Raw genomic sequence first — 16,220 nt, forward strand, 5'->3', positions numbered from 1 at the left:
AAATAGCTGAGGGACTCTTTTGGTAATTTGCTCAACTTTAAACGGTGCACTTGCCTTTTTCTTCTTCTTCTTTTTTTTTTTTGAATTTATCTTTATGCACGGCAATTTACCCAAAAGAAAAAAAAGGGGTCTCCGTTTGTTCGTGCCTTCTTCTCTGAAATTAGGGGACTCTTTTGGTAATTTGCTCAACTTTAAACGGTGCACTTGCCTTTTTCTTCTTCTTCTTTTTTTTTTTTGAATTTATCTTTATGCACGGCAATTTACCCAAAAGAAAAAAAAGGGGTCTCCGTTTGTTCGTGCCTTCTTCTCTGAAATTAGGAATAACTCGCTTAATTTACGGTAATCATGTGCCTATATGGTACAATGTATCTGGACACTACGACTTGGCGCCAATTTATGCGTAGTACTCCATTTGAGTTACCATCGTAGCGTAGGAGGACAAAAAGAAAAAGAACAATAAACATTGATAAATTTGTAGAAGAAGAAAGGCATTCACTTCTTCGGAAAGTGTTTTGTTTTAGCTTTATTAGTACGCTATTTTCTTTTTTTGGCAAACAAAAAAAAAACGCCTATTTTCTATCAAACAAGGTCCACATAATTTATTTTAAGTTTCTTCAAATTTCTCCTCGAGCCTGAAACCGAAAGCGGTGACTGGCTTCTCTCGTCTTTGGTTTCTCTTCCGTGTCAACTGTTTCTTGTCAGAAGACGCCAAAAAAAACCGACCCGCCATCTCCTCCAAAAGTATCTCACAAAGGACTTTTGTCGAACACATAAGGCTCAATCGAGCCCTTGCTTTCAGCCAATGCATTAACAAACTAGTATACAAGAAATAAGAAAAACAGCATCGATCTCAAAGAAAAAAAAAAAAGAAGAAGATAAATGCAAGGTACGATCGCTTCCCGGTGCTTTAGGGCTGGCGAGCTCTTATTCACTAGAGCACAGACCTTAATCAATTGCGGACCTTCACGTTATTCCTGCCAAAATGGAATTAGCTCTATTCGCATGGCAACTGGCTCAAGAATCCCCCGAAATAGCTTAATTTTCGCTAGGCAGTTGTCCGTAAAATTCAGTCCGTGGAACTCTTCCAGAACTTCCCCCTATTTTTTCAAGAACCTCAAAGGCTTTATAGCAGATGTCCCTGCAAAACCTTCCCCCCAGAGCCATGTAAGGTTTCTGATTCCCTCTGCTGCTTCTTCTAGTGAAATGTTGTACTGTTATTTATGTTAACTGGGATTGTTTTGTAATGGACAATAGGGGTCAATGCCAAATGGGTATGGAGCTGAGATGTTTTCGACGAAAAGTGGGGATGATGCCCAAGGGAAAAAGCCTACGTTGGCAAAGCAAGTGGGAGCGGTGTCAGCAGACCAAGTTCCGGATGCCAAAATCCTGCAGACTCTAGCAAAGTACCTATGGATGAAGGACAATTATGAATTCCAGCTGCGGGTCGTTGCCGCATTAGGTTTCTTGGTTGGTGCCAAGGTAAGGGGAAAAAGTGCACGATTCGTTAGATGTCAAGTAACAAAATTACAACCTGTTCTAAGCTTTATTTGTTTGGAGATCAAAGGTTGAGAATTTCTGTTTGTTGTGGCTTTTTTTCGCTTATTCAGGTGTTGAATGTTCAAGTACCATTCTTGTTCAAGTTTGCTGTTGACTGGTTAACGATAGCAACAGGCAATGCTGGTGCTCTTGCTGGGTTTAATGCTGCTAATTCAACTATGTTAGCACTTTTTGTGAGCCCTGCTGCTGTTTTGGTAGGCTATGGGATAGCACGAGCTGGGGCGTCTGCTTTCAACGGTACTTCACTATGATGTAATTGCTGATGCTTGTCTTCATACGTATTGATGAGAGTTTTGGATTGTCTTTTCTCTTTCATGAAAGATTAAACTTTTACCATAACGTGTTGTAAATATTGGAATTTGGGTTCTTAATTTTCTTTCTGGCATGTTCTTTTTCTCCAGAATTGCGAACTGCAGTTTTCTCTAAGGTGGCATTGCGAACCATTCGATCTGTTTCCAGGAGGGTAATAACTAATGACACTTCTTCTTCTTATTCCCCTCCCCCCAGCCCCAAAAAAAAACCCACAAAAACCTCCCAAAAAAATATTTTTTCCCTTTTGTGCTTTTCAGTGAGAGAGCTATGGATTTTTTTGTTAGTTAGTGCCACTTCTAAGGAATTCAGCAGCATTAATTGGAAATTTTTTCTTTTACTTCTAATCTACTTCTCTTCCTTGTTTTGCTACATTTCATTTGAGAAATGGATGTTGTAATCAGTCTTTTCAACTTCTAATTTCTCAGTAGGTCATAGTTGATCGTAGGATGTGATAAGTATATGTGCGCTTCTGATTGGCTGTATTTCAGTTGTTCTGCATGTGCAAGTATATAAGCTGCCTGTGTATGTTTGATTTTGACTTACGTTTTGCAACTTTACAGGTTTTCTCTCATTTACACGAACTTGATCTACAATATCACCTAAGGTATTTTCTTCAGAAGTGTTATTATTAACATCTTAATTGCATCTATTGCCGTGTATATAAATCTTTGAGATAATGCTGTCCTTCTCTGACTCAATCCTGTGTGCAAAAGATGACTGTTTTGATTTATTCCTTGGATTTAAGTTTACTCGCATATGCATTTTAGGATTTTTTAAATTTTTTTAAAAATAACATCAAATTCTGTTGATGTTTCTAAACTTGCTTTGCTTCACGCAGTCGAGAAACTGGTGCTCTCAATCGCATTATTGATCGGGGAAGCCGTGCAATTAATTTTATTCTTTCGTCTATGGTATTTAATTTGATACCGACTATATTAGAGGTATTGACTTCATGCATTTTGTTTCTTTAGTCCTATAGTCTTTAAATTTTAGCTACTTCTGTAAATAATTTATGTTGTGTTGCTTCAAGGTAGAATTCTCACTAGTGTGGGCATTAAATTGCTTTTGTTTCTCTCTTTCTGATTACTTCTTAAACACCTTTAACACGAAGCCTTCAGATTTCCATGGTATCAGGTATTCTTGCCTACAAATTCGGAGCTCCATTTGCATGGATCACTTCCCTCTCAGTAGCAACGTATGTTGCTTACACTTTGACCGTGACACAGGTATTCTCCAGTGAGTTGAGATTTGTAAATGCTGTTTCTTGAGTTAAATTTTCTTCTCAAACAAAGTTCTTTGTGGATACCACTGGATCTTTCTTCCAGGTTTCATAGTTTCTGTCAATCTGTTTGTCTTAAGCTAAGGTGCATCTCTACTTTCAGAGGGGCTTAATGTAGCCCTTCGATGAATTCATTATTCATCAACCATTAGTCTTTTCTGTATTCTATAGCTGCTACAAATTCACCCATGCAGGATGTTTGATGTTTCTTTGTTACTCCAACGTGATGAAACTGTTGAGATTTGTAAATGCTGTTTCTTGAGTTAAATTTTCTTCTCAAACAAAGTTCTTTGTGGATACCACTGGATCTTTCTTCCAGGTTTCATAGTTTCTGTCAATCTGTTTGTCTTAAGCTAAGGTGCATCTCTACTTTCAGAAGGGCTTAATGTAGCCCTTCGATGAATTCATTATTCATCAACCATTAGTCTTTTCTGTATTCTATAGCTGCTACAAATTCACCCATGCAGGATGTTTGATGTTTCTTTGTTACTCCAATGTGATGAACCTATCTAATCTTTCTTCTTCCTAAAGTGTACTTAAATTCTGTTTTTCCTAGTGGAGAACTAAGTTTAGGAAGGCAATGAATAAAGCTGATAATGATGCAAATACAAGAGCAATAGATTCTCTTATCAATTATGAGGTAATAGTCCAAAGATTTCTTTCTTATGTCTTGTTTTGACTGTAGAATTGATAATATATTTTTTTATCATGCATTTAACATCTCCTTTTGTCATTATCTTCCAGACAGTTAAATATTTCAATAATGAGGAATACGAGGCTGAAAAGTACGATGAATTTCTGAAAAGTAAGTTTTCTTTGAAGAAAGAACACTTAATTTTAGATTAATTTTTCACCCTAATTAGGATCAACTCTGTATGTCAAACTGAATATCATTCTATTGAAGTTAAATAGTTGAATAATATCTTGGAGGCTTGATCTCTTAGATAGAGGTCAACTAAATGGATACAGGTGCTAACGGGGACTTTTTAGTAGTTATTTTCTTCGTCTCTTTGGAAATTAAAATTGCATAACTACATTGTAGAGCCAAATGAGATCAATCTGGTAGCCCTTATTAGTGGCTTGATTGGACTGGTTACTGCTAAGATTGTTTGCTTGATTAGGGAGATTTTGTTTGATTTTTTCTGGTTGGTGGTTCCACATTTTTCCTGTTGCCTACAGACTATAAAACCTTTTCTGTTTTCCTTTTGGGTTGCCTTTTTTGTTCTAATCTGGTTGTTTATTTGGGGATTTTATTTTGGCTTTTTTTTTTTTGGGAGGGGGCGGGGGGAAGGGAGGTTGGTTTGGGAGAAATGGTAAGTTTAATTTTGCAGTGTGGCCTTCTTGAGAACTCTTTATACCTTAAGATCAATTGTTCCTTTTTACCCCGAGAATTTGTGAGTTCAAAATAGTAAATTCAGGAATCATGGTGATATTGGCACTTTCTTCCAGGATATGAAGATGCTGCTTTAAAAACGCAGAGGAGTCTAGCACTTCTCAACTTTGGCCAAAATGTGATATTCAGTGTAGCTCTTTCAGCTGCTATGGTATTGTGTTCACATGGAATTATGAATGGCCAGATGACTGTTGGAGATCTGGTAGAGTTTTTACCTGCAAGTTAGCTTGTTTAAATTCCTCACCTTCAGACTGATTTGACTATGCTAAGAAGTTGTTTTCCTAAAGGTCATGGTAAATGGGCTGCTGTTCCAGTTATCACTCCCTCTGAACTTCCTTGGCAGTGTATATCGTGAAACCATTCAGAGTCTGGTTGATATGAAGTCCATGTTTCAGTTGCTCGAGGTAGTTTTATTCTTTGCAATTTAGATCCATAGGTAGTTAAAGTTCTTGGTTGCATTCATGAAAATAAGCTGCTGGACTTTATAACGCCTTATTCTTGTGTCTGAGCAGCATTTCAGGTTGATTTGTTAGTATTTTTTGAAACTATGATATCAATTGGATATTAAACTTCCTTGAGCTCTCCCATCCTCCCTATTGTCTATGCATATGCATATTGAGGAGGGGCTCTTTTCTGGTGGCACGCTCATATGGAAGCCTGAAGAAGCATGCATGCTGAAATATACTGACCCTACAGGTTGAGGTCTCTTAACCTCTACCTACCGAGCTTAACTTTGACACCAACTTAGAAAATTTCATTTAACCACCGGTGGAGGTGGGATGCAACAAGCAGGAGATGTTTGATATCTTCTTAATTTGATTTGTCACCGAGCCAAAAAAAAAAATATTTTAGGTCTCTCTTTCTCTCTCTCTCATTCATTTGGCCAGGTGTTATTGCACCTTCATGAAAGCCATAACTTGAAAGCATAGTCGAGGACATGAATAGAACTTTTAGTTACCTTTCTTTCTTTGAGGAGGGAATATTGACTCAGGGTTTGGGGTGCTTAAAATGGATAAAGACTATATCTTGTGTTAATTATATCTTCTTTTTTTCGCATAATTTTTGGAGAAAAGTACTTTTTAGTTATAGAAACAAAGATAATGTAGCAGTAGTTGATTTTTTTTTTTTTCTGTTTTTTGTTTTTAAGGGTCTGCTATATCTTTTCAAGGATTTTGGAAGGGGTACTAGTAGTTTGAGTTTGAAACAAACAAGAAATGTGATAGATGGTAACTGTAGAGGCTGCAAGGAACAGTTTTTGAGGATATTTTTAGGCATGAAATGGTGATGCGTAACAAAGGTTTAATAGCCAGATTTTTTGAATAGAGATCAGAAGAAAAAATTGTAGTCTCAGTTGTTAGTCAAGCATAAATAGCTCAAAATTTAGATAGTGAAGATTTAATGTTAAGTTCTTTCCTTTATTACTTTGGTTATAACTGAAATGAAGATAAAATTTTATATTGTTTCTTGGATTTCTATTTTCACGTTATGCATCTTTAGTCAAAAGCTTTGAAGGTGCATTTTTTATTCATGAAATATGCCTTGTCCTCGGAAGCATATGCTTTAACTTCTGCATAAGTTAGAAGTGCTCAATGTCAATGGTTTCATGATTTTGTTTCCTTTTGGTATTGTACATCAACAATATCTGTCCTCAAATGACATTCGTAGGAGAGAGCTGAGATTAGAGATGCAGATGATGCTAAACCATTGAAGTTACGAGGGGGGAGCATTCAATTTGACAAAGTTCATTTCAGGTTTTCTTCTACTCCTCAATTTAGATTTTGACTTCCCAAAAGCAGGCAATTGTTTTACAAACAAAACATCCATTTTTTAGAAGATAAATTGCAAAGCATAGGGGCTTGAAATTCTTTATTTTATGGTCATGAATCCCGGCATAATCCTTCAATGTTGAACGTAAAAAGTGTTTTTGACTAGACAAAAACTGGAAAGTAGAAGAAATAAGTCTCGGAGATTGTTGATACCTCGTGAACCACGATATGGTTTCAGATTCTGGATAGAATAGTATTGAACTATAAATCTTTTATTCAGCTTCCCCTATGTTATGATCTAACCTTCATGACTTTTGGGGAAAAGGTACCTATTAAATGATGCACTCCTGGTTGTCTTTTCCTATTTAGTTGGTGCTGGGTGTTGGTTTAGATTATTGCTTTAGCTCTTTTAGTCTTGCATTTGAAGAATGTTTTTGAAACATTGTTGGTGACTATTCATATTTCTGCTCTTAGTTATTTGCCAGAGAGAAAGATTCTCAATGGGGTATCTTTTTTTGTTCCAGCTGGAAAAAGTGTAGCTATTGTTGGAACCAGTGGTAGTGGTAAGGCTTTATATCTGTACTAATTATTCTAAGCTTGTTTTGGCAATATGGAACTTGATGGCCTCAAAGCAGTCTGTTTGCATGTGCTTAGTGTGTTTGCGATTCCTTCTTTTCCCCCCTTAATTTTAGAGGATCAATAATGGTCCCCATTTAACCCCTTGATGACTCGAACCCGTGACCTCTTGGTTACAAGTGAAGCGTCTTACCAACTAGGCTATGGTTCACTGTCAGTTTGTATGCAATTCTAAAATATCAAATCATGGAAAACAGTTGATAAACTTTAACAGCAGTTTATCTTTTGAGTGTTCAATCCAAGTTGTTGAAAAGAAAGATTGAAAATAGTATGGATTTTGAGTGTGATGCTTAATTTTGCCTGGCTTGAAGATAAATTTCTGATGTTTATAGTGTTGGATGGACAGGTAAATCAACTATTCTTAGACTGCTTTTCCGGTTTTTCAACACTGATTCTGGAAATGTAAGAACCTTTTGTCTTTCTTCCTTTCCTCGTGCTCTCGAAGTAGACACATTTTCAGAACTTAATGATATGTGCCTATGGAAAGTTTTTGTTTCAGCGGTTCTTTTATTCTTTTTGTTAATTTAATGCTTTACCAGGAATTATGGTATCTTTATGAGACAATTGGGAATAGAGTAATTTAAGAATGCTATTCTCCTTTACAATACAAATACTAACAAACATGAGACATAGGGGTACCAGTGTGGAAGTAGGTTCGCTGAGTACACTACAATCAAATGTAGTATTGCGTGTTTCATGTGACACTGATGTGTTTCTAATGTGTTATGCTTTTAAATACTTCCCATGGTAGATTTAGTCCTTTTGTGGCGTTGATATAGAGAAAGAAGTGCTTTGCTTGATTCGTTATACAGTTTTTTAGATCTTACCTTTGGCATGCATGATGATTGCATCCTTTTTGATTGGGCTATAAAAAATTCTGCATTTAACTTGAGTGTTAAACATATTTAAGAAAAAACGTAATCTTTCTTGCTACATTTTTTAATTGGTGACTTGGATTATTACTCCCCTCATCCCACAATGTTTGTCGCGCTTTGGGAATTGCAATTGTTATCAACAGTAGATAGAATTTGAAAGTTTTTGCTTTAGTTTCCCATTTCACCCTCTGGAAGAGCTATAAGCATTGTACTAGCATATAAAGAAGTGTGGAGTCTGATGTTTGTTTCAACTTCATATTTTCATTGCTAACTAGCACGTGTAATGAGGTCACTGAGTTGCTTTACTTTAGGCGGCTGTCATGCGCTACAGAAGTCGTTAGTTTGGTTTCCTTGTTAATAGCAGTGGACCCATGGAAAGACATGCATTGGACTTTTAAGGAGTGTCTGAGGGGTAAATGAAGAAATTGAATAGAAATATGTTAGCCAATTAAGGACAAACACTTAGGGACAGCCCAAAAAGGAATGTATGACAGTATCAATGGGACGGAGGGAGTACTTGATTAGGTGGTTATGTGTGTAAGTTTTCCTTGTAACTTTGACTTTATTGATTGAGTATTTTCTTTATTTGACAGATAAGAATAGATGGACAAGATATCCAGAAGGTAACATTAGAGAGTCTTCGGAAATCTATTGGTGTTGTTCCACAAGACACTGTAAGTTTGAAATAAAAGGAAGATCATTCTCTTTTCTTATTTGCTCTGAAACTTTGAGATTAAATTCTTAGGCATTTGGTTTCTAGAATACGTGACAGAAGCAATGCATGTTGTAATGCAGGTACTGTTCAATGATACAATATATCATAACATCCATTATGGTCATCTTTCAGCAACAGAAGAGGAGGTTTTTGATAAATTTATTGTCATGCATAATCTCGATTGGTACCTTGGATGACTTTTCCTTATTTTAAATTTTTATGGAATTTGTCAGGTTCATGATGCTGCTCGACGGGCAGCAATTCACGATACTATCATGAACTTTCCGCAAAGGTATTCAACTGTAGTTGGGGAACGTGGACTTAAAGTGAGTTTTATCTTGGAAAAAATTTATTCCTTTGAGGTGTTGTTTATGCTTGATGTTTATATCTCAATATGTTCAGTACTCTTTCTGTTGCTGTATCTTGGAAAAATGATTCTATATTTGGATTGAGAAGAATAGCGTCACAATTCATTAGATTTTTTTCCCTTTTTCGAATACCTGTAGCCTAGCTGGTAAACATTTGTCTTTCGAGCTAAGCGGCAATTACCAATCTCTATGGTGATGTAATCATGTAGTTTGCAGATTTCTATCTTAGTGATTCTTTGGGTCAACTGATGTTTGTCTTCCATTTTCGTGCAGCTTAGTGGTGGTGAAAAGCAGAGGGTGGCCCTAGCTCGTGCATTCCTAAAAGCACCTGCTGTTTTGTAAGTTCTCTTGCTTGTAGTCTGTTCTGCAAATATATGATGTCTGTTTTGCTCAATTTCCTTGGTTGAAAGAGTAGAGGATTGGCGAACCACCTATTGCAACCTTTAATGTGGAGAAGCAAATGATTTTGAAAGTTTTCCTTCAGGAAGAATATGACTAAACAAGTTGATGATAAGAAATTGAATTTCACTATTTTTTTTTTTTGAATTTTAATGCAAATATATGTATCTCTCGTACACCAGGATTACCCTTTTATGAAATAACATCCTTGCTATTCATGGAAAAGTGTTTTGTAGACCATCAGTCTTTGGTATTATTAACACATCATGATTTTTTTGTTTATGTTGCTAGGCTTTGCGATGAAGCTACAAGTGCCCTTGATAGCTCGACAGAAGCAGAAATTTTGAGTGCATTGAAGTCTCTTTCGAACAATCGGACTTCGATTTTTATTGCTCATAGACTGACGACAGCCATGCAGTGTGATGAGGTAAAATTTTTGGAGAGCAAACATCTTTTTTACACTTTTTTCCAGGACTTCATACCAACGTCATTTGCCTATATTGCCAGGCAGCAATTTGATAACTATATTTTAGTAGTTTAAGATCATGTTCTTGGTCCAGTGTTAATTGATACAAGTTTGTAGCAAATTTAACTTACCACAATTGCCCTTATCCAGAGTTACTGAAATCGAGGCAATGTCTGGTTTGATCTCTTGATACAGTTTATTCATGCACACCAGTTTTCTTTATTCTGTTGCTTTTGGTTCTTCCTTTGGCCTTTCACTGCTCTTTGTTCTTATCCTCACCTAACTTTGGATATTGTTCTGTATTTGTTAGATTATAGTCTTGGAGAATGGGAAGGTTGTAGAGCAAGGTCCACATGAAGTTCTCTTGTCGAGGCCTGGGAGATATGCGCAACTATGGACACAGCAGAATAGCACTGTCGATTCACTTGACACAGCAATCAAATTGGAGGCATGAAATTTGTTTTCTGTTTTGTTCTTGCACAGTGAAGACATGTTCGATAGTTGTGGTTCTCCCCTTTCAGGATGTATCTTCATCATTCACATATGTCATAGGTAGGAAGCTCTTACATATCCGTAGTCAGCTGCATTGGCTGCTATAAGCCACTGAAGATTCCAACTTTTAGTTTTTTTGGTTAAGTTTAGGTTTTCTCTTGTATTACGAGAATGTAACATTTTGACCAGACGCGCTCTAAAAATTTCTTGGTTGCTATAAACTCAATCTTATGGCATCAATAGTTTATGGCAATTGTGGGGCTGTTCTTATTTATCTTTCTTTTCTAATTCACTGGGTTTGACAGCTCCACAGATAAAAGCATTCTTTTGGGTTCTGTAGATAGTCAGCTCTAGGAGATTGTTGCTTGATGTGGACGTGCTTCTTCTTAAATACTGTAGTTGATACTAGTGACCCCTCTGTTAGGATGCAAATTCTGTTTTTTTTTTTACTATTGAAAAGAGGGGATCAACCAGTTATAGAGTATAAATATATTTGCAAGTTTGACATGATAGGTTACTAATTGCACCATTCTCTAAAGACTTGCGAATTTGGAGCACAATTTTGGCTGGGAGACCTTAGTAACTGGGAATTACAATTTTGAGAGTAAGTTGAGAGTTACTCTGTGCATTGGAGATTTGGTCCGCTTTCAAAGAGGAGGCGTGGGTTGTTATCTAAATGAGCCAATCTGGGCCGTCAGCGGCTTTGTACGTAACTGTAACCATTCTTGACTAAGATGGGCTCAAATGTAACGCTCTTCTGTGGATCCAGGAAGTTTCAAATATTCAGTTGGACTCCGACTTTGTCGTCTGTAGACAGACTCTCACCTGCTCGTGGTCCTGCTTGTACTCGCACTTACAGATAACTAGTATCAGTTGCGGACGCGACGGATCCATCACACATTTAGCAGGTGCAACTAAAATTTTTGATTTCACAGATGGAATTGGCTCCTTTGTTAGATTCGATGGATATGCGTTCAGTCAGGGTTTGGGCTCACACTTGGTTAGACCTGACTTTCAAATATTTATGGCCCAAATTATGGGTGTTTGGATCATTGGGTTTTTGACGATTGGGTCTACCCAAATTTGGACCACGCCCTTGTCACTTAAGCTTTGCATGAAAGGATTTATTGTGTGTTTTTGAGATGCCATTTTGTTGTTTTTTTTTTATAACAAAACACATTTCATTAACAGATTGCTGGAATTGTCAAGCACGATTGATATACATCGTTGCCCTAATGATAGATAAAACATGCACTAAAATTGTAGATCTGCAATTTAACAGATACAAAAGACCTGAGAAATTAATAACAGATCTAAAAGGTACCATTAATTTTAAAATAATCTCCTCATAGAATAAATCGCTACAGCCCACTCTGTGCATGTTGCAATCTTCAGATTTACTAATCAACAGTTATAAGTTCCAATAAAGATGATGAGATCTGTTGACATATATTCAAATTTGAAATAAATTTAGATCTGACAACCAAATTTAAAGTAAATTCAAATTCAAACAACAAAACAAGAGAAAATAACACAAAATCTCACTTGGAACTATTAGGAGAACAAAAATTCTCACTAGGAACTCTAAAGAAATAGAGATCTCTCACTAAAAAAATTTAAAAGAAACTTTATTAGGAAAATAACAAAACGAAACCCAGGCTCCCTCCCGAAAAGAAAGGAATTCAAAGAAAATTAGCAGTAGAGAAAAATTGGAGAAGAGGAGGAGTGTTCTTCAGTGACTATGGATCATCACTTAGTTTAGACGTAGGGTTAGCTAGAGGTAATCCCAACCATTTAGGTATGTAATAGAGGTGGCAAAACGGGTGATTTGGGCGGGTTTGGGTTGGGTAAAATGGGTAATGGGTATAAGTGAGTCAACCCATTTATATCCATTTAATTAGATGGGTATAAATGGGTAAGTCAAAAAATGAGTTGGGTAACCCAATTATCCATTTATAACCCATTTATTCTAATTTTTTACAAGCTCATATAAATTCATTTTGTAAACTAAATTATCAATTTATACCATTTTACACCCATCATTAATTTTAAAATATTTACTTATTATGCCAAATAAGTCTAATTATCAATTTTTTTTCCTTCCGCGTGCCATGTTGCAAAATTACATATTATTTAATAATTGAACAATGAGAATCTAAAAATTTGGACTAAATAATATGAAAGTTAACAAAAAAATTTAATCCAAAACTTTGAACCCCTAGTATTTTTTCGTTTATAAATTTAAATTTTCATTTGAAAAGGTAAGAAAGGAAGCTAAAATTTGTCATAAATTGATGATGCTAAAAAATGATCAAATTAATAAATTACAAGGAAATAAAGCGATAAGATAAAACCAACAAATAAATATAATAAATAAAACAAAAATACTTAACATAAAAAATAGTTAAAAATCCTTATGAAGACTAGCAATCACTTCATTTAGCATACAAATAAAGACAAATTTTCAATAAATACGAATAACAAGCGACTTAAAAAAATTGAAAATTTTCTCTCAAAAAAACAACTTAAAAGAAGGAGGTTTAGAAGTATCTTACCAAATAGAGAAGAAACTGAAACTCAAAACCGGTAAATATACGGAGCTTCGTAAGAGAATTGCGCAACTAAAATTTCGTCGCATTTGTTTCACCGGCTGATCATGATTTCAAAGTCTCAAGTTCTCCTCTCTCTTATTAGCTCTCTGCTTCCTTCTTTTCAAAAATTTCCCTCGTTTCTTGCTTACGCTGCCGACTCACGAGTCACGACCGATTCTTCTAGAGCGAGGATTTCACTTGGTTTTTATTTTTCTAGAGCAGGAATGTCAGTTAAATGGGTTAAATGGGTTAGATGGGTTACCCAATTAAACCCATTTAATAAATGGGTTTAATTGGGTAACCCATTTATATCCATATATAAAAATTTAATGTACCCATATCCAATTATTAATGGGCGGGTATGGGTAAAATTAATTAAATGGTTTTATTTGACACCTCTAGTATGTAACAACGCTGAAAGGTGTGAGATGCCATTTTGTTAGTAATTGAGTATAAGCTGATAGATAGATATACTAAATCATTTAAGTGACGATTAATGGAACATTTTCCTTTGGGCATATTCCTCACAAACCCGTTTTAACTTATTCAAATTATGTATTTATTTTTTAACTTTTTACTGTAGTGGTAAGATTTGAGAAACAAAGAGAAATTTGAAATCAAGATCTTTAATTCCATCCATCCGAACTTTAGTAGAACCTCGTTTCTCCTGACATGCTTAAGCTATTAACCATCGTGCAAAAATTGTTGCGCCTTAGTATTTGATTTGATTAAGGGATTAAATGATATCGGAATATTAGACACGAGAGAAAACCGGGCACAAAAAATTTCTCATTAGATTTTTGATGGCCAAGGAAAAATCCAGAAGGCTCTGAAGACAGCCCACCTCAGCCTCAGGACCTCCAAGAGAAATAAAGGAAGGAAAAAATGGCACAGCCTAGGGCGTTAAGCCACATGCAATAATATGCCAATCATAACGAAAAACAAAACCTTCTTCTTGTTCAAAACACACCCATTTGGTTACTTGCGAAAAGTCTTTTTGAGGGTTAGAGAGTTCCAACACAGACATTTTGGCGCTAACCTAAAGTACGAGAATAAGCATATACACCTATACAGGACTCTCTTTATGTTTCTGCACCGAATCTATACCCTTTCCAGGTTCTTAGAATAAATCGAAAGACAAAACATTGATATGCCCACATGAAATCCCCCCTCTCCAAATGCAAAAGTCTACAGAATATAGAAACTCTCTATAGCTAAACTGCTAAACCAAATGGGGAGTTCATCTTCTTGCATTTGTGATCCGTCTTCAACCGTCAACAAGCAAGTTCCGGTCATCAAAGAAGACGGTGAATTGCTCAGATTCAAACAAGGCATCCGAGTAAAAGACATTCTGTTAGCAAACCCCTACAGCAAAGTCATCAGATGCTCTTCAGACAAAACTGTACTCCCAGAATCCTTCCAGCTAAGCTGCAATCAGCTTTACTTTTTATTGCCTCGTGGGCTAGCCTTGGATGATGAAACCTACGACAGCCTCCTTAAATTAGCAGCATCAAGAAACCCCAAATCTTCAATTGTTTGCAGCGGAAGAAATGATAAGAATCTGCCCAAGGAAAATGGCACAAAAACCGGCCTGGCGGGGAATAAGGACATCACAACCAAGGATAAGGATGATTCAAGGTACCCTATGTCACGGTGGAAGCCGGCCTTGCAAACCATACCGGAGGCAAATTCGTCCTCAACCCTGCATTCCTGAGTGGAACACAATCAAGTGGTACCGTAATGTAAATTAGCTCATTGTGAATTTTATGGTGATCGACGAGACTGATGTACAAAAGGGTATCAAGGAAATGCAATCTCGTGTTTTTTTTTTTTTTTTTTGACTCTTGCTGCGCCTTAATATATATATATATATATATATATATATTACATTTTTAATGATTTTTTGCTAACAGATATAGGGTTATTTGCTCTTCAACTTTCTGCACCAATATTATGTGAGGAAAGTATATTATGGCTGAGTTACTGAAGCATGTCAGGTATACGAAGAATTAATCAGAAAAAGAAAATTGGTGCATAATTCAACCATATGCGTGCCTACGGCCGGCTTGAATTTGCTTGAATATGGCGAAAAAGGTTTAAACTAATGTAGCGATCAAGTAGAAGGCCGAAAATTTATCAAGTCAATCACGTAGTATATTTAATAAGTGCAAGAAGGTTATGAATGCCCAAAGCCACGTACATAATCCATTTATTACACAGTTCCTCACCATGAAATTTTTCCTTCATATTTTTCTATTTTTGATTCGATTGAAAAAACAAACAGAAGGATATTTCAACCTTACGTAGACGAAAACGATATCCATTGAAAAACAACAATCAAGCAAATGCAGCAGAGCCGAGTGGCTGGTTGTTAGGCATAATAAAATGAGTTGAACCAATGGCAGAAATGCCGAAAACTCCCGAGTTCATCTCCCACTGGCATACAATGCTAGTCGCTTTTAAATGTGCCTTCTAAGCACAGCGTCCAAAATTAGTTTAGCAAAGTAAAAAGAGTATTCGTGCAAGCACCAGCAAAAGAAGAAGATCTCATCTTTGAAAGAAACAAGTAATCAAATCTGATCAGGAGCTTGTTTTGCAGGAAAAAGTGATTAAAATGCAATAAAACCTGTACTTTGTATTCTGGGACAGCACAATGAAGTAGCCTTTTTAATACTACTAGTCCTACTCAACTCCACTTGATGCTTCATCAGAATCTTTAGAGACAACAGTAGTTGGTAGAATATATAACTTTATACAAGAGCACAACCAGTAGTAAAAGCCATTTTTAGGCACCTTATTTAATGGGTTGGGAGGTCAAGAAAAGAAGTGCAAGAAGCCAACCCAAAAAAAAAAAGAAAAGGAGAGAGAGAGAGAGAGAGAGAGAGAGAGGAGGCTTGGGGGGGGGGGGGGACTGAGTCCATGGTGGCCTGCTCTGCAGCTTAGCTAGGGTTAAGGCCGTACTGTTGAAACACATAACGAGGTAGGCTGATAAGAAACCGCCCCGTTAATTGGATGGAGAGGCGGCAGAGAATCATGCTGTTTACCCCACCCGACCTCCACTTTCTCAGAATGCATCATCTTAACCTTACCTACTGTTGCCGTTTGAGTGTTATTTCCCATAAAAAAACTATTGCAGAACAAACACTTGATACATTTTCCCATATGTAGACATTCAGTGGAGACTAAATTAAGGAGTCCAGGAGAGATTCATCACTTCCCAGAAAGTGGCGATATTCAACAAACTCTAATAGGTTCCTACATTAAAATTTAAGATTAGATACAAGTTCCAATGCCAAAACCCATTAGACCAAAAACCGGGTCTTTTTTTCAAGTGGGCACGAAAGTATTTATTCCTGCAAACAACCCACCGG

General features: G+C 36.4%; 1 protein-coding gene across 2 annotated transcripts; it reads left to right on the forward strand.

Moving 5' to 3' along the window:
• The first annotated feature begins 675 nt into the window (after positions 1 to 675).
• Positions 676 to 10,530, forward strand: LOC113782470 (ABC transporter B family member 25, mitochondrial). Of its 2 annotated transcripts, XM_027328363.1 has the most exons (20): positions 676 to 1,164; positions 1,255 to 1,479; positions 1,608 to 1,794; positions 1,959 to 2,020; positions 2,430 to 2,473; positions 2,708 to 2,810; positions 2,988 to 3,095; positions 3,705 to 3,788; positions 3,893 to 3,953; positions 4,598 to 4,743; positions 4,829 to 4,945; positions 6,207 to 6,292; positions 6,782 to 6,870; positions 7,290 to 7,345; positions 8,412 to 8,492; positions 8,614 to 8,679; positions 8,767 to 8,859; positions 9,175 to 9,239; positions 9,592 to 9,727; positions 10,077 to 10,530. In XM_027328363.1, the coding sequence occupies exons 1-20, from the start codon at positions 880 to 882 to the stop codon at positions 10,218 to 10,220; spliced, it is 2,238 nt and encodes a 745-aa protein (XP_027184164.1). In that variant the 5' UTR covers positions 676 to 879; the 3' UTR covers positions 10,221 to 10,530. The 2 variants fall into 2 exon arrangements, with proteins under 2 accessions (XP_027184164.1, XP_027184170.1); XM_027328369.1 differs by lacking the exon at positions 10,077 to 10,530 and having other exon boundaries at positions 8,767 to 8,825; positions 9,592 to 9,683.
• The last annotated feature ends 5,690 nt before the right edge of the window (positions 10,531 to 16,220 follow it).

This window comes from Coffea eugenioides, chromosome 1 (assembly GCF_003713205.1).
Source record: "Coffea eugenioides isolate CCC68of chromosome 1, Ceug_1.0, whole genome shotgun sequence".
NCBI lineage: Eukaryota > Viridiplantae > Streptophyta > Magnoliopsida > Gentianales > Rubiaceae > Coffea > Coffea eugenioides.